This window comes from Lissotriton helveticus, chromosome 1_1 (assembly GCF_964261635.1).
Source record: "Lissotriton helveticus chromosome 1_1, aLisHel1.1, whole genome shotgun sequence".
NCBI classification, from domain to species: Eukaryota; Metazoa; Chordata; class Amphibia; order Caudata; family Salamandridae; genus Lissotriton; species Lissotriton helveticus.
In genome coordinates, this window is record NC_136057.1 from 1,414,998,007 (window position 1) to 1,415,018,634 (window position 20,628).

General features: G+C 45.7%; 1 protein-coding gene across 3 annotated transcripts in view; it reads right to left on the reverse strand.

Moving 5' to 3' along the window:
- The window catches only part of DNM2 (dynamin 2), a 779,238-nt gene that overhangs the window by 178,980 nt on the left and 579,630 nt on the right, over positions 1-20,628 (reverse strand). For all 3 annotated transcript variants that reach the window (XM_078685110.1, XM_078685099.1, XM_078685090.1), the window contains exon 18: positions 11,421-11,656. In XM_078685110.1, coding sequence (XP_078541236.1) covers positions 11,421-11,656 — 236 coding nt within the window. The remainder of the gene's footprint in view (positions 1-11,420; positions 11,657-20,628) is intronic.

Genomic DNA, 20,628 nt, shown 5'->3' on the forward strand with positions numbered 1-20,628 from the left:
GAATCGCTGGGACTACACTGGACTAACTGTAGTTAGGACGGGAGTAGCCCGCGGGATTCGGGTGCAGCGCTAAAAGCACACTATGCACCAATGCAAAGTCAATGGTGCGTAAAAGTTACACAGTTACTGCTTTGGAAGTCTTCTGACTGGACTAGAACTTAGCCACTTAAAACTAGGACACTAGAGGTGTAAACCACTACAGGAGCACCGGTGTTTGATCGTTACCTCACCCACAGGAAGCGGGTGCATAGGTGCCAAAGTGTGTCGGGTTTCGTCGTGGAGATCTATGGAGCCTGGAGATGAAGATGCTGCAGGCGGCCAGGACAGAAGAGTCCGGTTGGATCCAAGGGTGGATCGAAGATGTAGAGTACCTGAAAGCAGAGGGGACAGAGTCTGGGTCACTAGCCAGTGACCAGGATGGAACAAGGAAGGAACCAGGCGATGTCAGGTGCAATCAGGTGGTTGTCGAGAAGCTTGTCTCCGCTGCCACGTGGACTCTGGGGCATCGACGATGACCAGGAGTGGATCACGAGCTGTCCCACGAAGGCTCTCGCTGTCGGCGGTGTCGGCTTCCGGATCGGAGTGAACAGGCCTTGGCAAATGCAACCCACGCAGGATTTGAAGATCGCTTCTTACTCGGACCAGCAAGGTCAGAGAGGTTGCTCCTTTTCAGGGGAGCGAGGGCCAGCCTGGAGCAACCAGACTAGCAGAGTAGTTTCACAGATTCGTCGTCGTAGTGACCGCTAGCCAACGGGCAAGTGACCGGACAGACCCGTCGAGCGGGAAAATGCAAAAGGGCCCCACGCAGCACTCGGTGAGTGTGGAGGGGTGATCTTCGGTGCACGAGCTGATCGGGGCTGGGGCTTCTCAAACCCCAATGCACAGCTTCGAGGATACCTCAGGAGCTGCAAGGTCAGTACTTCGCAGTCTTTTCAAGATGGCCAGTCCCACGTCTCACGTCGCCTCCACGGGTCTCAGCTTTGCTGTGGATCGGGCTGTTGGATGTCTGGGAATCCGGTTCTTGTTGATCTCTGTCGCTCGAGCTCCGGCTGGAGCTGCAACAAAGCAAACCGTTGGGCGCTAGATGGTGCCTGTTTGCACAGGGTGGTCACTCCTTGACCACAAGGGAGATTCTTCAGTCTTCCACGTCGAGTGGGATGTCGAAGGGTCCAGAGTTCTGTATCAAAGTTTCAGTCAGGATTATCTAAAGTCTATGGGCACAGCTCTTACCTTTATTCCAAATCAAGGGGCTGGATATCCTGCTAGGTCCCTCTTATGGGTGGGACCCAGAAAGGAGGTTGGTTACACCCCTTTCCCTTTGTCCGGTTTCGCGCCAGAGCTGGGGCTGGAGTGCCCCAGCACCAGTTTGAACTGGGCTATGCATGGGGAGCCTTGTGCGCCCCAGGCAGTGTCTATTTATTTCACTCGCCCTGCCTGCCTCAATCCACTATCTCCTGTCTGGGGTGGTGTAACACTTCCCTGTGACAGGATACCTTTTGTCCAAGCCTCCCCTGCCGGAGTGTCGGTCAGCAGCAGAAGGCCAGACTCGTGTCTGTGGCAGCAGCATCCATTTTATGATGCTGGGGCTCTGGTTAGATTTAACCGCATTTAAGTAAAGTTACATGTCTTCTCCCTCTAGAAGGGAGAAATGCTACCCCCGTTGCCAGAACTGGCGAGGTGGTAGTATTCCAAAGTGTATGACACCTTACACGACATGTTTTGATAAAGCCAAACCAAAGTTAGCAATAACCGCGAGGATTATAATGCACTTAAGAGTATATGGTATGGCAATACCCTGGAACAGCTATAAGGAAATGGTTCCGAAAACTGCAGACAGGCTCAGCTCATGCTAGAGCACCATCTCACATAAAACCAAGCACTCTGCCTCCAGGATTGTTAAGGCCTGCCATAGGAGTGACTTATAGGTGCATATGTGTCCAGATATAGGTTTAGACATAGGTATACTATATCTAAGCAAGGGGTGATTACACGACCTTGCCCCAGCTGAGTGATCAGCCAGTTGAGTCTGTTTGGAGGGCCAGCCAGGGGTGGCAAAAGATATGCTGCAGCCCCTGGTAGGCCTGTGATGCACCTATGCCCTGGGTACCTATAGTACACTGTACAGGGGCTGATAAGGTGTCCAATACCAAATTGTTGATGTACCTAAAGTACATGTATGTGAATTTAGAGAGAGAACAGCAGGCTGTGGGTCTGCCTAGTAGGCCCGCAGCCACATTAATTCGAAAACCAGTGAAGCAAAAAGCAAAAATTGGGGTGACCATAGGAAAGCAGACCCTACTCTCCTACAGAGGCCACTTGTTGCGTCTTAGGGGGCGATTGCGGAATTGGAACGGAGACATCAGAGCTTAGCCAACGACCACCTCCTTGGGGATATTAAAGCAAAGATAGAGGAGTTTCATGAGATGGCTAGCAGTGAAGTTAACCACTTAGGAACATATGCTAGCGCGCTTACATATGGGGAAGGGGAATGTCCTGGATCCACATTAGCAGCATTACTGCAGGCCGGATTTGTCCTGGATCATAGCATCACTTACAATCTCAGAACACTGTTTGATGCTATTCAACGCATTGATCTGTAGCAGCTTCTGTTCTTCTGAATGCAGAACAAGCATTTGATTCACTTGAATGGGGATTCATGTTAGCCGTGCTGCCTTGCATCGGTGTGGGGGAGATGATTCTGCGTACGTTGACAGTGCTTTATACTTTGCCCCACCGCTCAGGTACGCGGCAGTGGTGGGGTGACTGCTCCTGTCACGATTACTAGAGGCATCAGGCAGGGTTGCCCCCTGTCGCCCTTGTATGCGCTGGTGGCAGAACCATTAGCGTGTGCGGTACGTGAGTATCACGGACATCAGGGCTTGTGTTTTCCAGGTTATAACCTAATCATTTCAGTATATGCTGATGACACACTGCTGTATAGGTCAGCCGGAGAACAGCCTCACTCCTGTACTGTGGGAGGTAGCACGGTTCAGAGGATTTCAGGTCTTCGCATGAAGTGAGATAAATCTATTATCTTTCAACTCACTCCAGCCTTGACACCAGTAACATTAGAATTTCCAGTGCAGTGATCGATGGACTCTGTACATTATATGGGGGTTCAAGTCCACACTGACCCAGCAGTAGTATTTCTCGATAACTATGTGAAGGTGGCACAAAAGCTGTCGGAGGTAATGGAGCGCTGAATATAACTACAACTATCGCTAATTGGACGTATAGCAATTATGAAAATGGTAGTGCTCCCCAGATTCTTATTCCTGTTCCAGAATATCTCGATGCGGCTGTCTCAAGCGGTGTTTGACAATTTACGGTCCTTGATGATAAAATTGGCCTAGGCAGGAATACAACTCAGAGTATGCTGGGAAGTACTCACTTTGACATATGACATGGAAGGTTTTAATGCGCTGGACTTTGAGATGTACTATAAAGCAGCACAGAGTATGTTTGCACACTACTGGATCCACGGTCCACGCGATTTGACTTATTTGTATCTTGAGAGAGATGCTGCAGATCCTCATACACTACTGCAAGTGCTGTTTCGAAACCTAACGCAGCAACATGGTGTTTTTCATTCTTTAAATGTTACAGTGCATGCTTGGTATGGTCTCCTGGAGCGACAGGCCGGCTCCATACTGTATTCACCCCATATTCCATTGAGTTGGTGTTCCTGGTTTCCTATGGGTCAGGAGAAATGAAATTAAATTAATTTTGGATGCCCCGGACATGCCAGCACTGTCCTCACTACTACAGTTAGACTCCCCTATCAGGCTAGTAGCGCAACTTCATGCGAATGCCCAAGAAGCACGTAGACCTGGGTTGACCAAAGCTCTGCTTGAATGGCAGAGAGACCTAGGTATGGCCATATGTGACAAACAGCAGTATTGCTGTTCAGTAGTTCAAACTGTCTCGTTGAATGGAAGGCACAGGCTGGTACACTTCTGGTATATAAATCGGGGTTATCGCACTCCAGAACGACTATTCCGATATGACCTATGAGATTCTGCGGAATGCCAGCGTTACGGAGTGTGACTGGATTTACATATCTTGGTTGGTTTTGTCCTGGGATGCACAAGTTCGGGTGAACGGTTTTCCACGAGCTGAACGTCATCATTGGAGTATCATTAGAGCTTGTCTCAATGCTTGCATTGCTGGTTTATGATTGGAAAATTAATGTGGAGGTTAGGCGGTTGGTCGCCTTTGGTCAACGACTTGCCAGATGTCTGGTGGCAATGCTCTTGGCTTGTGGCCCACTCCCAACACTTAAAGAAGGACATATCAATATGGTTTATTGTAACACACAATCTGACGTGTTCAGTGAGTTGCTCCCTCCCCAGAGTCGCCCCAGGAATCATTGGGGTCCATACCAGACCTACCTAATTGGCAAGGAGACAGAAGAGACGGAGGGCGCGGATGTATCGGCTGTGGAGTGCGAGTGATGAGTGTTCAGTCCCTGAGTGCCAATGCCATGCAGGTAATTAGAAGTGATCTGTGGGTGTTATTGTGGCCATGACTTTTAAGTTTATCATATTGTGTAGGGGTTGCTGCTCTAAAATAGGTGCTTGTCTCCCACTAGCATTGTAAAGTAAATCTCACTCTTCAGAGAATTAAACTGTCGGTCGATGTCCTGCTTGCCCCGATTCACATTATACTGTCTTGTTGTTTCCATTGACTCCTTGTATCTATGATTGTTATTATATGGCAGATGCCGGGCCCAGCCAAATTGTTCTTTAAAGCCTTTTCAATTTAAAAAACCCTGTTTCAGCCAAAGAAGAAATGTATGTACACCATGTAGTGAAGTATATGAGTAATCGGAAGAAAAATCATCTGTAGGAGAGTAGGGTCTGCTTTCCTATGGTCACCCCAATTTTTGCTTTTTGCTTCACTGGTTTTCGACTTAATGTTGCTGTGGGCCTGCTAATCAGACCCACAGCCTGCTGTTCTCTCTCTAAATTCACATACATGTACTTTAGGTACATCACCAATTTGGTATTGGACACCTTATCAGCCCCTGTACAGTGTACTATAGGTACCCAGGGCATAGGTGCATCACAGGCCTACCAGGGGCTGCAGTATATCTTTTGCCACCCCTGGCTGGCCCTCCAAACAGACACAACTGGCTGATCACTCAGATGGGGCAAGGTTGTGTAATCACCCCTTGCTTAGATATAGTATACCTATGTCTAAGTCTATATCTGGACACATATGCACCTATAAGTCACTCCTATGGCAGGCCTTAACAATCCTGGAGGCAGAGTGCTTGGTTTTATGTGCGATGGTGCTCTAGCATGAGCTGAGCCTGTCTGCAGCTTTCGGAACCATTTCCTTATAGCTGTTCCAGGGTATTGCCATACCATATACTCTTAAGTGCATTATAATCCTCGCGGTTATTGCTAACTTTGGTTTGGCTTTATCAAAACATGTCATGTAAGGTGTCATACACTTTGGAATACTACCCCCTCGCCAGTTCTGGCGAAGGGGGTAGCATTCCACCCTTCTAGAGGGAGAAGATATGTTACTTTACTTAAATGCGGTTAAATCTAACCAGAGCCTCAGCATCACAAAATGGATGCTGCTGCCAGAGACACGGGTCTGGCCTCCTGCTGCTGATTGAAACTCCAGAATCGACCAAAAGTATCCAAGATAGCCAGGTGGTTCCTGACGCAAAAACACTCTTAGGAAAAAATAGAAAAGGAGATTTTGTCCTTCAGTGATATTACCATAAACAACAAGGCTGCACAATACGAGAGAGATTCTAAATCCTTTACACTAGAAAAGGCTTATCCTTTTTTAAAGGAAGATTACTACTCACAGGCTGATTCGCGTGGAGCATTATACAACTACCATGGCCGATTACGCAATAGATTTAAAACTTTCTCAGAGACATCATCCTCATCCGATTCATCAGGTTCGGAGCCAAGAGGTAACACTAATAAGAAACAAGTCTCTTTATTAGAGAAAGGCCAACAGGAAAAGACAAGACACAAGGTACCATGGGAGATGCGTACTCGGAAAAACGTTTACAAGTCGTAGGAGCTCCCTCAACTATAGTCAACTTGTCAACTAAAACATTAACAAGAGACGAAGAGTCTGTGTGAAATTTAGGACTAAAATTTGTCCCAAACCATCAAACAGATTTCACTAAAATCAAAATGGAAACAATTGCCTTTTGTCGTAAGATACGACTAAAGGCGTTCTTTGCTAATCAACCACCAAACATTGATAACGAAACAACGGGATTAAGAAACAAATCTACCTTTATTCCGAACCAGAATATTCCTAAACAGATCTATGCGTTTGAGCAAGTCGTGCTGCCATCCATAAATAAGCTTGAAAAAAGCAATACGTTTGTCAAGCAAAATATAAGCAAAGGCCAACGTATAGCACTCAAGGGACTCCATGATGACACCTCGATTGTAATCAAACCGTCCGACAAAGGCGGAGCCGTGGTTTTATGGCCTAGGGACAAATATCTAATGGAGGGTCAGTCACAGGTGAACAACCAAGTCTGGTATAGGAAATTACAAGAAGATCCCACAAAAGAAATCCAAGCGACAATAGTTGAGTTGGTACAAGCAGGTAGAGATGGTGGTTTCGTGGGTCCTAAAGAAAGTGACTTTCTGATAAAGAAGTTTCCATGTACACCATTATTGTACTTCCTGCCTAAAAATCACAAAAACCTGAATGAGCCTCCCAGACGTCCAATCGTCTCAGGTTGTGATTCGTGCCTTGAGCCGATTTCAAAGTATGTGGATTACTTTCTAAAGCCTTTCGTGAGTAATGTCAATTCGTATTTAAAAGATACGACCGATTGTTTGGTCAAAATAGAGGGCATGGAGTTCAACCAGTTAACGGAAATCATGGTCACTATGGACGTAACGTCCCTCTATACGCAAATCCCGCAGGGTGAGGCGTTAGAGGTGATGGAGCTGTACCTAGAAACCAGGGATAGACCACACAGGGTACCCACTACATTTATTCTGAAACTTGCTGAACTCACATTGAAGAAAAATTATTTCCGATTCAATGAGTTCTTCATGCAAATCAAGGGGACAGCCATGGGCTGTCCTTATGCCCCAGAGATGGCCGTACTGTTTATGGCCGAATATGAAAACAGATTTGTTGAAAATAACAATCCCTACAAAAAACATATCAAACAATGGTTAAGGTATATCGATGACGTGTGGCTCCTGTGGCAGGGGAGCCACACCGACTTGATTGAATTCCATAAATGGCTTAACAACAAGCATCAGGATATAAAATTCTCCTTGGAGCATAGTAGCTCCAAAATGACCTTCTTGGATGTAGAGATCAGCTGTGTTGATGGTCATCTGAAATCATCTCTCTTCAAAAAGACAGATAAAAATACAATTCTTCACCACCGAAGTGCGCACCCAAGAAACCTCAAAACCAACCTACCGTATGGGCAGCTATTTCGAATTCGAAGAAACTGTTCAGAAGTAGATGATTACGAAGTACATGCACAGAAATTTTGCGAAGAAATGATCACCAGAGGCTACCCTAAAAAACGACTTAAACACTCTTACAAAAGAGCGCGATATACTCCACGGGAGTGCCTACTCCAAAGCAAAGAAAAACAGGAACTTGACAAAATGGTATGTGTAACAACATTTGGCCCTCACACTCACAAAATTCGACAAACAATATTGAAGAATTGGCATCTACTAGAAGAGTTGGAATGCCCCTTCCCCCGACCAATTTTTGCATATAAGAAAAACCGCAGCATCGGCCAACAGATTGTCCGTGCCGATGTAATGGTTGAAAAACCAAAACATGACTTACTCTCAAAATGGGGCCTCAAACCGATTGGGGGACATCATAGATGCGGAAACTGTGTATCCTGTAGCACAACGATTGAGGGCAGTGAATTCACTCACAAGAATGTGAGATGGAAAAACGAAGGGTTCTCTAATTGTAGGACCCGGAACGTTGTGTATGCAATTATCTGTGGTTGCAATAAACTGTACATTGGAAAAACCAATCAGCAGGTGAATGCTCGAATCACACAACACAGGTCCCGATTAAAAAACAAAGTGATGAATGCCCCAATGGTCCAACATTTCATAGAAAAGGGTCATGCAGAAACGGACTTTAATTGGACGGTGCTGTATACAATGACCCAGACAAAATATGCCAGAGATGTGGATGATGTGTTATTGAGAAAGGAGGCATATTTAATACTGAGATTTAATAGTTTTCAGACTGGTCTGAATACCATGTCTGAAATCTCCAGACTCTAAAAGTACTGTAAAAAAACGTATGATGCTCCACACGAGAGAATCAGTAGATCTCTTTGCATATAATACCAGTGCAGCGCCGCCGAGAGGGACTACATATCCCAGCATTCACACGATCACGTGATGTAGACAAATATCACGCCTCCCCTAACATGGCGCACTGATTGAGCAACAAGGCCACCGAGTGTAGCAGAGCAAAACGAGACGATACCGGGTAGGTGAAAAAACAGATAAAACTGTATTAATGGCTAAACTGGAGTGAGGTAGCAGGAGCGGTCCGCTAATTGCATGTTTATAACTTCGACAGGATTGTGTTCAGAACATTAACGGAAGAGATTCAGTGCTGAACACGCCGTGCCGAAGAAGATTTAGAGCAAGCACGCTGCGCCCCAGAAAAGGTACATATTTATTGCTGTGGGCAAGACTTCTAAGTATCTAACAGGCATGCCTATTGATACACATTATCCCTTTCTGGCAGGCGCACAGGAACATCACGGGCACTTATAAAAACGAGGTAGAAGCGCTAAAGTGTATTCCCGGTGTGTGCACACAACTGAGAAAATAATATCGAGGCAGAAACGAATGCCACATAACCCACATTACAAAGGTAGGATAAATGAGTGTGTAGAGAGTCACGCCACAGGCTATGCACTTGGACAATGACTGAATCTCGATTATTGCTTCTTTTCAGAAAATCTAATACAGACAGAGAGACAGTGAACCCTGGAAACCTGCTTCTAATCAGGTCAAAGGTACACCATTTGTGTTAAAACAAAATAGTGTAATATAAAAGGGATGAAATATAAATCAACTCAGTGCTATTTTTCTTTTTTGCACACAACTTGCAGATTATAAGTGATAAAGCCCTGATGAGAACCCGTAAAATGAGATAACGAGTTCGAAACGCGTCGGCAGGCAGAAAGGAGCAAATTGATTATTGGATTGACTACAAGATTGACACGTTTAGTCAAATATATTTTTTTCCATCAAATTTGTTTTTATCTCCTTTCGAACATGACTTTATTCTTGAAAAAGTATATGTGAAGAAATATAAATGCAAAGATTGTACATTTGCTGCATAAAAGTTGTGCAATGTATATGTAATGTTCACTGAATGTGTTTTCATGTACAATGGTATGATTTATGTATATGTGTAATGTTTAAATGTAATGTTTTTCTCATGCGAAAACAATTTCTACTGAACAAATGAAAAAGTAAAAGGTATAAATAAACTGTACCTAACAAATCTAGAAATAGGACTGATGCACCGAAGATCACCCCTCCACACTCACCGAGTGCTGCGTGGGGCCCTTTTGCATTTTCCTGCTCGACGCGTCGGTCCGGTCACTTGCCCGTTGGCTAGTGGTCACTACGACGACAAATCTTTGAAACTACTCTGCTAGTCTGGTTGCTCCAGACTGGCCCTCGCTCCCCTGAAAGGGAGCAACCTCTCTGACCTTGCTGGTCCGAGTAAGAAGCGATCTTCAAATCCTACGTGGTTTGCATTTGCCAAGGCCTGTTGACTCCGATCCGGAAGCCGACACCGCCGACAGCGAGAGCCTTCGTGGAACAGCTCGTGATCCACTCCTGGTCATCCTCAATGCCCCAGAGGCCACGTGGCTGCGGAGACAAGCTTCTCGACAACCACCTGATTGCGCCCGACATCGCCTGGTTCCTTCCTGGTCACTGGCTAGTGACCCAGACTCTGTCCCCTCTGCTTTCAGGTACTCTACATCTTCGATCCACCCTTGGATCCAACCGGACTCTTCTCTCCTGGCCGCCTGCAGCATCTTCATCTCCACGACGAAACCCGACACACTTTGGCACCTATGCACCCACTTCCTGTGGTGAGGTAACAATACAACACCGGTGCTCCTGTAGTGGTTTACACCTCTAGTGTCCTAGTTTTAAGTGGCTAAGTTCTAGTCCAGTCGGAAGACTTCCAAAGCAGTAACTTTATAACTTTTACGAACCATTGACTTTGCATTGGTGCATGCGTGTGCTTTTAGCGCTGCACCCGAATCCCGCGGGCTACTCCCGTCCTAACCACAGTTAGTCCACTGTAGTCCCAGCGATTACAAAGGCCCTAGGCCTTACCATTGTTCGTAAAGCAGTTCTTATACCACTTATTTAGTATATGGTTTAAGTTGCCACCGGGCCTATCCATAACTGTGCAACTTTTGTATGTTTAACTGTGTTTTTGTTTAAACGCTTGTGCCTCTGCCCTCATAAAGAGTACAGAGGATTATTCTAGTAATAAATATATATATTTTTATAATATATAAATTGTGTGGTGTCCTTTCATTTGATATTACAGGATTGCATATGGTAAAACAGCTGGATTCACATGCCCTCTTGAGTTAAGCCTAAGACTGCTTAGTCCATGCTACCCCTAGGATAGCTTGTCTATAAGGTTGACTTTACAACCACCACCGTAAGGGATTGTTTGGACTGATACAAGGTGCTCACTAGAATAGTGATCATCATACATCAGGCCAACTTCTCACATGATGCTTTAATGACTATTTTATGTATTCCAAGTTAAAGGTGTTTCACAACAAAATGTTACACTCCAAAAACAAATTGTCACAGGACAAACTTAAAACATTAGTTTTCAAGACAATTCATGCACCATCTAATCAAAAAGAGCCATTGGCTGTCAAGGTTACCATACTGAATCACTTTCGTGATGGTTTCTCCTTAAAGAGTCTTTAATGCACATTTCTAGGAACCATATTGCTATTCTATTATTTATTTTTGGGAAATATCTAACCATTTATAGTCTCTAATTGGGCCTTCTTTGCAGGCAATGAACCTGCAAGTCTGCTAGTCTCATTTGATCTGAAGACCAGTTACAAAGGCACATTTGCCCAATTCATTCTTAAACCAATCGTGGTCGTAATTATCTATCCCGTAGTAAAAGCAATTTGTGATGATATCAGTTATAAAACTTGGTTATGGCTACGTAATTGATCAATTAAAAAAGTCCAAACCTTGTGACTATGGCCCTTACTTGAACCAACAGCGAGTCTTACATTCCTCTCATGTTAAAGAGGAAAGTGCTTGCTTGCTCCCAATGCAACAGTCTTGTCAAACAAATGAAGTCAGATCTACAAGTCTTGGGCAGAGAATGGATATAGTGCATACCTGTGGCCGCTGCTGGTGGTCTGCATCCAGGCGTCATCTACTGGTGGGGGAATTGGGGTTGAGATGGTGCTGGTGGTGATATCGCCAATGATGTTCATTGATTCCTTTAGAGCGTGGTACATGCGTAGCAGGTCATCCCTCCGCTGTGCCTGATCTGCAGACTCCTCCATCAGGCTGTTCTGGTCCCCGGAAGAGTAGAGGTAGGCTAGCAGCTCATGGTGGATGAAGTCCTTAGTCTGCAGGACCCCCAAAAAGGAGGGCGAGGGAATTATATATTAATATAAATAACTGTAAAAGGACTCCCAACAAAGACCCATCCTTCCAGTCCATTTTAACTGTGTACCCAACACTACAGTAACCAGCCTTACTCCCCAGCTTGGTCTTTATTGATATTCCACCAGGTTCAAGAACTGGCAATGAAATCAAATCTGGATGGCTGAGAGGGATACTATCTTTAAATCCTATAGCCTCAATTTCCGGTAACATTCTAAATTCCAATTCACAGGGTCAAAGTAGGAAAGCTAAGCATTCTGTTAGACTTTGAATCCTCATTTGCTCAAATTAATTAAGTGCAAAGGACAACAACCATCCAAGTGAACTTGCAGAGCAAGAGGCCCGTCGTCTAAAAGGGTCTCTTGAAGCTCATCCATGGATTGAAATCAGCCAGATGCCAATGCCTTACAGGCCTGAAATATCTCCTCACTTCCCAAAGAAAGCGATCCAGGATGTGCCCAAATTTGATGAAACTGAACTACATAATGCCTGCACTGATTTCACTCCACTGGCAAATCATGGGGCCAAGAGGCAAGGGACAAATGTTAAACTCTACCTCAAAGAAGAGGACTTTGTAGCATGAGCGACCAGGATACTAATGGAAAATGGTCCAATTCAATGGTAGATCTGAATAAACCATTGAAGCGTGACAGGAAAAACTTAAGACGTACATGGCTAGAGTCATAACTATTTGAGAACAAGCCACAATGCTTCAGAACAACTTCATTCCTTCCCAGTTACAAAAAGTTTAATAGAGCTAAGCACAAACCGGGAGGAAACAGAAAAGGTATTTTGACAAGGGCTAACCTTTTTCCCCCGCATAGAAACCAGATCCCGACCTCATCAGTGCCATGACAACCAAAGTTTGTGTATTTCATTGGTGGAATTGAGTCATCCTGCTAGGCTAGTGGTCACAGCACACCTTAATAAATAAGCAAATGCAAGAACTTCCCTGTTCGCACAACAAAAATGTTTATGATGTTTACTTCCACCACACTCCACCCCTGCCAATATCCCCTTTATAATTAAAATATGATGTTGCTCTGGAGACATTCTATAAGCCATCGCCAAATTAGGCCACTTCTAAAAACAAGTTAAATACCTTTGGTAACACTCCTTCTAGTGGCTACTCTACCTAATCATAGATTCCTCGCCTTTAGAATATTCCCAGGCACCAAACTGTATCCGGAGAATTTTTCCAGCAACGCTCCCAGTAGTAAAAACCTTGGGACTTATTTTGATCAAGACTTTTATTTTGATCACCGAATAAGTAATATGGCCGAGCGAGGGGGGCGGGGGAAAGACAGCTCTTGCTTTTTTAAAATTTTTTTTACAGAAAATCCCCTCACTTCTCCATCCCAACACAGAGTTGAGCTGCCTAATACCTTGTTCTGGCATTTACTGCAACTTTTTTTGCTATGATCTACCCAGAAAAACTAATTGCCATTCTCCAAAGATTTCAGATCCAGGAAGTCACACTGTGCCTTAACCTGCACAAGGACGACAATATCTAACCTGCTCTTAAAGCACTCCATTTGCATTTTCTCGATGTCAAGAATAAAAGTGTGAGGTTTTGGCGTAGTCCTCAAAGCACACTGGCACAATGGCAAAGTAGACCTTCAGAAAGTGGCACCTCACTATGCTGCAACCACAAGCCTTAACCTAAAATGTAAGCAAAGTCAAGCGCACACAACCTAAGTTAGTTCCTAGGTACGTTGTGTATCATTCAATGAAAGGATAAGATCAAACTCCAATGTTGTTGTCTTGTTTGTTATTTATTTTGTCCAGTGAGAGTATTTGTTTCACAAAAAAAACAGCCGACACAGGTTTCGTCAATAACGGGGTGGACCCGTGACTCTTCAGGGCTGTCGAAGTTAAGCTGAAGGCAGTATCGTCGGACCGGTGATAATTCCAACCCGGTCCTAATCGGGTGTAAAAAATACCGGACGCAAAAGGGAGTACTTCCAAAGCGTCAAGGAAATGTTAGGGGTAGAAAGGTCCATGGGTTCTCCGGGTTTGTGAGCTCACAAACCCGGAGAACCCACCGACTACTCCCCTCTTTCTCGTAACGGCAATAAGCCGACGAACTAGGGCAAGCGGATAGGCTTGCCTTAGTTGACCGACCACATACCCGGCGGCGGACCTTTCTACCCCTAACATTTCCTTGTGAAACAAATACTCTCACTGGACAAAATAAATAACAAACAAGAGAACAACATTGGAGTTTGATCTTATCCTTCAATTGAATGATACACAACGTACCTAGGAACTAATTTAGGTTGTGTGCGCTTGACTTTGCTTACATATATACAGAAGGTGGAGCTCTTTTCCCCCATCTTTCCTCAGAGACTAGGGTTATCTCTGACCAAGAGCACCAACCACCTAAAACCTCACAATTACCCTCTAACCACTACCTGTAGAGCGCCACCATATTTCTGAACACTCCCATAACTCTTCGCTGAACTTTGTACTGGACCTAAAATGTGACTATTGGACCAACTAACATGTATTCAAGAGGGTGGAACACTGAGGCACATCACTTGGGACACAAAGACCTAGACTCTGGGATGTCCTCAGCCGAACTTGGGAACTGAACCCAATATTCATAGATTCAGAAAGCACTAGCTTGCATTTGAACTAAACTGAAACAGACAAGGGTTGTGATCAAAGAATACTGGACATGGGTATTCGCCCATACAAGTGGATTTTAATCTTCCATCATACCACCCAATTCTATTGTTTCATCCCTGTCAAGGGTCCTGAATAAAACAAAAAGAAATGTGCAGTGCTTTCTAAATGTGCAGTGCTTTCTAAAACCAACGTCATAATCATCTCAGTTTGGGCTGTACCCTACTAATTCTGGTTTTGGCATAAAGGGAATCTATTACTTTACGACTTAGCTGAAGACTGAGCAGAAAGTTGATCTTTCAAAAGCAAGAACGAGACCTGTGCTTCAACAGCTCTTGGGGTTGGCGAAATAGTTTTGCCTGCCGGCCCCCGATCAACCTCGGTGCATAAGGTGTAAGAAAGTGAGTTTCTGTTGCAGTACCCCACCCACGTTTTGCCTGATACCCGATGCACTTTTCCCTTGGTGTGCCCTGGGTCCCTGCCAATCAGGTACCCAGGGCCTGTGTTGCTTCCTCAAAAACTGTACTAAAGCCTAAACCCAATTGGCATCTCTGGCCACATGTCAGCCCCTAGTAAATGGTACCCAGGGCATTGTGACCAGAGAAGACCCCTAAGGCTGATGGTACTTATTGTGCCACCCTTAGGGGCCCTGTACCCCGACACACACACACACACACACACACTGCCTTCGCAGGCTGAGTGTCCTGGTGCAGAACTAAACAAAGAATCGACATAGCACACATCCCTGAATGCCATGCCCACAAATCCAGTGCCCTGGCATACATCAGCCACCCCTCTAGCTGGGTGCCCTGTGCCAGTGGTGTGGGCACAGGTGCATGAGCCCTGTGGGCCTACAGTACCCAGGGTCATTCCTGGGCACTGTAAGTGCAGGGATGCCATTAAGAGTATATGGTGCTGGGAGGTTGTCATTACGAACTCCACAGCACCATAATGGCTACACTGAAGGCGGACAAGTTTGAGATCAGACTTCTCAGCACATTAAACCCACACTGATGTCAGTGTGGGATTTAATGTAAAAAGCACTACAGAGGGCATCTTAGAGATGCCCCCTGAAACCTAACCTGCAATCCATGTCTTGTCTGAGAGGCTGCCTAGGCAGCCACACAGCAGACATGTTGCTGGACCCCTGGGTGGAGAGCTCCAGCTCTGCTGGGCCTGCAACAATGCACATCCTGGGACGAGGTGCCAAGCCTCCTCCCCCAGGATGGGCAGGGGAAGCTTCAAAGGCATTCCGCCTTTGTGAGCTACTCCAGACCACTTGCTGTACTCAGCAACTGGCCCCCACCAGTTCTGACCCCCACTCTGGCGGGAATACTGGCGGGAAACCCTACGTCAGACAAGGGGGTGTGTCAGCCTGTTACAACTCCACCCCACAGGGGGAAGAGGCGAGGTGATGCACGACCCCGGGCTCCGGCCATCTTGAAGATGGAGAGCCCTGCCCAATCACAGATACGCGGTACAAGAGGGGGTGGTGATGGACGGAGCACCTGAACCAATCAAACACTCACACCCAGTCAACAGATCTGGGTTTAATCCATCACTGTTCTTTAGCCCACTCTGCCACCCCAGTTCAGACATGGCCATATGCAAATCAGACTGACCCTGTGCCTCATGGGAAAAGTCCAGCCCGAACTGCCAAGCCATGCTTTCCCTGGACCGGACTCAAGCTTCCTAGGACCGGTTTCTGGCATTACAGCAGTCTTCAGCCAGGCTTGCTTGAATCCAGTGGCAAAGTGAGCAAGGGACTCACGTCTGAGCATACCCTGCCAATTTATGGCAAACAAAGTGGTACAAAAGGGGGTGGTGATGGACAGAGCATCTGAATCAATCAAACACTCACACCCAGTCAACAGATCTGGGTTTAATCCTTAACCGTTCTTTAGCCCACTCTGCCACCCCAGTTCAGACATGGCCATATGCAAATCAGTCTGACCCTGTGCCTCATGGGAACAGTCCAGCCCGAACTGCCAAGCCATGCTTTCCCTGGACCGGACTCAAGCTTCCTAGGACCGGTTTCTGGCATTACAGCCGTCTTCAGCCAGGCTTGCTTGAATCCAGTGGCAAAGTGAACAAGGGACTCCCGTCTGAGCATACCCTGCCAGCTTATGGCAAACAAAGCGGTACAAAAGGGGTGGTGATGGACTGAGCATTTGAACCAATCAAACACTGAGTGTTTGATCGGTTCAGAAGCTCCGTCCATCACCACCCCTTTTGTACCGCTTTGTTCGCCATAAGCTGGCAGGGTATGCTCAGACGTGAGTCCCTTGCTCATTTTGCCACTGGATTAAACCCAGGTCTTTTGGCTGGGTGTGAGTGTTTGATTGGTTCAGATGCTCCGTCCATCACCACCCCCTTTTGTACCGCAATCACAGATAGGCTCCTGCCCCCTCCCACAGGAGAGGAGAAGGCTAGTGGGTGTACCCACCCCAGGACAGGGACCCATTGGTCCCTGCTCTTGTCCTACCTGTAACGCCCCTAAATTTAGTATTTAGGGGCACCCTGAACCTATTTCCACAGATCCAGATTCCGAAACAAGAAAGAAGAACAAGGAACAAGAAGACCTGCCGTGCAGTTGCTAAAAAGAGGAAGACACAAACTGATTTGGCCCCAGCCCTACCGGCCTGTCGACCCTCGAACCTGCTCCTGCTAAAACCCGGCGTCTCCAGTGGTCAGCAACCTCAAAAACCCCGGAGGACCTGACTGCCTTGTGACTCGGACTACCTGGATCTCCCACGAGCAGTGGTACTGCTCACAGCAAATAACAAGCCCTGGCATCAGCCCGAAACCGCAAACCCTGCACCCACCAAGCCTGGCCTGTGCTGGAGTGAATCAAGACCCTGAGGACATCCCCTGGCGATTCTGACATGGAATCCAGTGCCCAAGGACCCTCCTCGACTACCCCGAAGACGCCTGCAGCCTCAGGACAAAGGACCCTTCCGACCACGACCAGCAGGGGGTAAGATTTCCCGACCTCAAAAGACACCCCTGCACCCGGCGCCCCCCATCCCTTTGTGCCCAACTCCTGCGTGCCTACCTATTATCCAGGATCCCAACTTACCCTTCGAAGTGTTGGTCGCTCCAGAAGATCCTCTGTCCCCGAGCCTGCAGCCTTTGTTCCCTTTTCAAGATCTCCATTGAATAACATTGAGCGCCCGATGGCTCAAAAGCACCCTGCACCCAGCCGCCCGAGTGCCCCTGGCAGTGCAACCTGTACTTTATTCTACTTCCCCATTTGCCCTGAGCAAGTGACCAGGAGCCCAGCTCCCACAGCCGCGTGGCCTGCTAGCCAGCAGCCACCCACCGAAGGCCCCCTGCCTCTCATTGGATAACATTGGGCCTAACTACCTCTGCACCCGGCTGCCCCTGTGCCGCTGAGGGTGTACCAACTGTACCTACCTGGCCCTGGGGGACCCCTGAGTCTATGCCCAGAACCTTAACTTCACCAGTCGAGTACTCACCTGAGAACCGATGACTCACTTTCCTGCCATAGGATAACATTGACTGGTTTAACTCGAAAAATCTTTTGTGTGAAGTTTTGAAACTTTAAAATATTCATGTAAAATCAGCCGAATAACGAATTTCGAATTACTCACCTGTGATCAGGAGAGAAGCGAGTACTGTACTTTGTAGCCCAGTACTGAACCGCAAAAGTAATCCCAACCATGTTTGCTAGTAATCTAAATTTCTTCCATAGGAAACCATTGACTGTTTTACTGTGAAATATCTTGTCTACTTTTGAAAATTACAAATATTCCTTAAAAATCATACCAACTACTAAAACGTAATTACTTACCTGTCTTAGGTAGAGACCCCAGTGCTGAACCTAGGAGTTCAGTACTGGGTTACAAAAGTAACGAGAACCTAATTTACCTGTGCTTTAAATTTCCTTCCATTGGATAACATTGCTAGTTTTTCACTGAAAAGTTTCCAAGCGTCAACTTGTAAAATACCTTTATATTCTTTAAAAATCATTGCAATAACAAACGTTTTTAATAAACTGTTTTCAGCTTAGACCCCTGGACTGAATCTGGGATCCAGTCCTGAAGTTACAAAAGTAATCTATAAAGTAATCAGCTGCACTTATGTAGAAAAACCCATTGAGCTCAATGTTAAATTGGGTTTAGAAGTGTGTTGCCTACTGCAACTATTGTATTTACAAAGTGTATTGCCTCTTTGCAAAGTAATGATCTGAGCGTACTCATATTGAGAAAAGTATATTTTGATACCTGTTGGTTCTAAAAATAAAACAACTATATATTTTGATATAAAGACAATTGGCCTGGAGTTCAGTCCTTGAGTGTGTGAAACCTTTTGCTGACTGAGTGTGTACAACAAATGCTTTACACTGTCCTCTGGTACTGCCTTACTGTTCGACCAAGCTACCACTTTTGAGAGTACGGTCAGCCCTGAATTTAACCTCTGTTATACCTCTGGGGATTGTGGACTCTATACACACTGTACCTTACTTTGGTCCAGTATATATGGAGCCACTTTCTCACATAAGGGGATATTTGTAGCACAATTTAAAGCTGTGACTGGAGTCCATGCACCATAAACACACCTTGTGCAGGTCTGTGAAGAACATAATCTTCCTGCAGTCTCAGCACAGTTTGAAGCCGTTAGGTTTCGGAGAGTGCATAACTGCCTAGTACACTGTCTGATAGTTTTGGAAGCCATAGGAAGAACGAGTGCTGAGAGTGGAGCTGCAGCTCTGCATTAAATGGCATGGAAAGGAAAGAACCAATATCAACCAGCAGCAGTGGCACTTATATGCAGCTCCATACTCTCACTTCCAGGGTAATACAAAGTCCATACGGAGCTGCACAACACTACCTGCCGACATGCTGGAGTACTGCTGTTGAAATACTCAGGATCCAGTCTGATGCTCAGTGATATTCTAGAGGTGAGGAATCTGCAGTTAAACCAATCTGATGCTCAGGGCTATTCTAGATGTGAGGAATCTGCAATTAAAAGTATCTATCAGAATCGAATCGTACTAGCTGCTAATCGGCAGAGTCAACGTAGGGTGCCCACAGAAATCCTACACAAGAGATAATAAGGTAGTACTTGTTATATTTTGCGGCGTACTTTATAAGATTGACAACCTGTATTGGTGCATTGAAGCTTTAAAGCAATACACCGGTGAAACTTTGGGCAGAAACTTCAAACCTCTACGAGTACCGGAGTAGGTAAACACATTCCTCCCCATAAGAAGGCAGCAAGCCAAGTCTCAGTGAACATCACTCTAGTGGCATGCTCCTCCTCAAGCATACCTGTCTGTATAAGACAGACTGCCTGGTATCATGATCCCACTACTTTGAATGAGTCGTGGCGATTCCAGCACAAAGTAAGAGCCAAACCTAGAAGTCAAAAGTCTTTACCAATACCCACATTGCCTATATCCTAGCACCGAAGAACCACTTCAGGTAGACACTAGTGTAATTCAGAGTTTCTGCTGTGCATTCTTGTAGTGCCACCAGCAGATTTAACATTCTACCACATCTGGGCATCTAACTGGAGCGGTATATCTTGAAGCCCATCTATCTGTTCCTGACACTTGAGAAGTCTAGAAATGCCAGAGATTGGACAGAGTACACAATGAAACAACGTTATCGAAGCCTACCATCAAGACTACCTCTTCACTGCCCTGAAGAATCTCCATCACCAAATCAGTGCTCTATCTACCAAACACCATAAGAGTAACAGTAGAGCCACGCCTCTTTTCCTGCATTACCCTTAGTCACGTCCCCCAACCACGCACCAATGGAAAGTATTTTTGCTGCTACTATTTTTAAAACACCCACATTCTTTGACATGGAGCCCTTTTCCAAGCTTTGGACTAAGGACTTGAATAAAATCGAGACTTGTGATTTTTTAGATGAGCTGTAAAAACATGCCTTCAGTGCTCAGGTTAATATATTGATCAGCACTGAGACGCGAGACTGCCCAGATGGGGCAGTATTAACTCTTGAGATCAATACCTTAAAAGACTGAGTAGTAGCGTGTGCCATAATTGCTTATGGCCTATACATTGATTCTCTGGTTGTTTGAAAGGAATGCAATAACCGCACAAGACCTATCCCTTGATGTACTTTTAGGAATCTGATTTTCTAATTTCTAGTTTCTTTTGTAGGTGAAGCAGTATTAACCAACTGTCACTTTTCAACTTACCTAGGGATGTATTAGTGCTAGCAGATCATTTGTTGGCAACTGTTTAAAACTAATTTTGTTTCCTTTTTAGATTCCTCATCCCACACCAAGATCAAGAGGATTCTCATTATCTTGG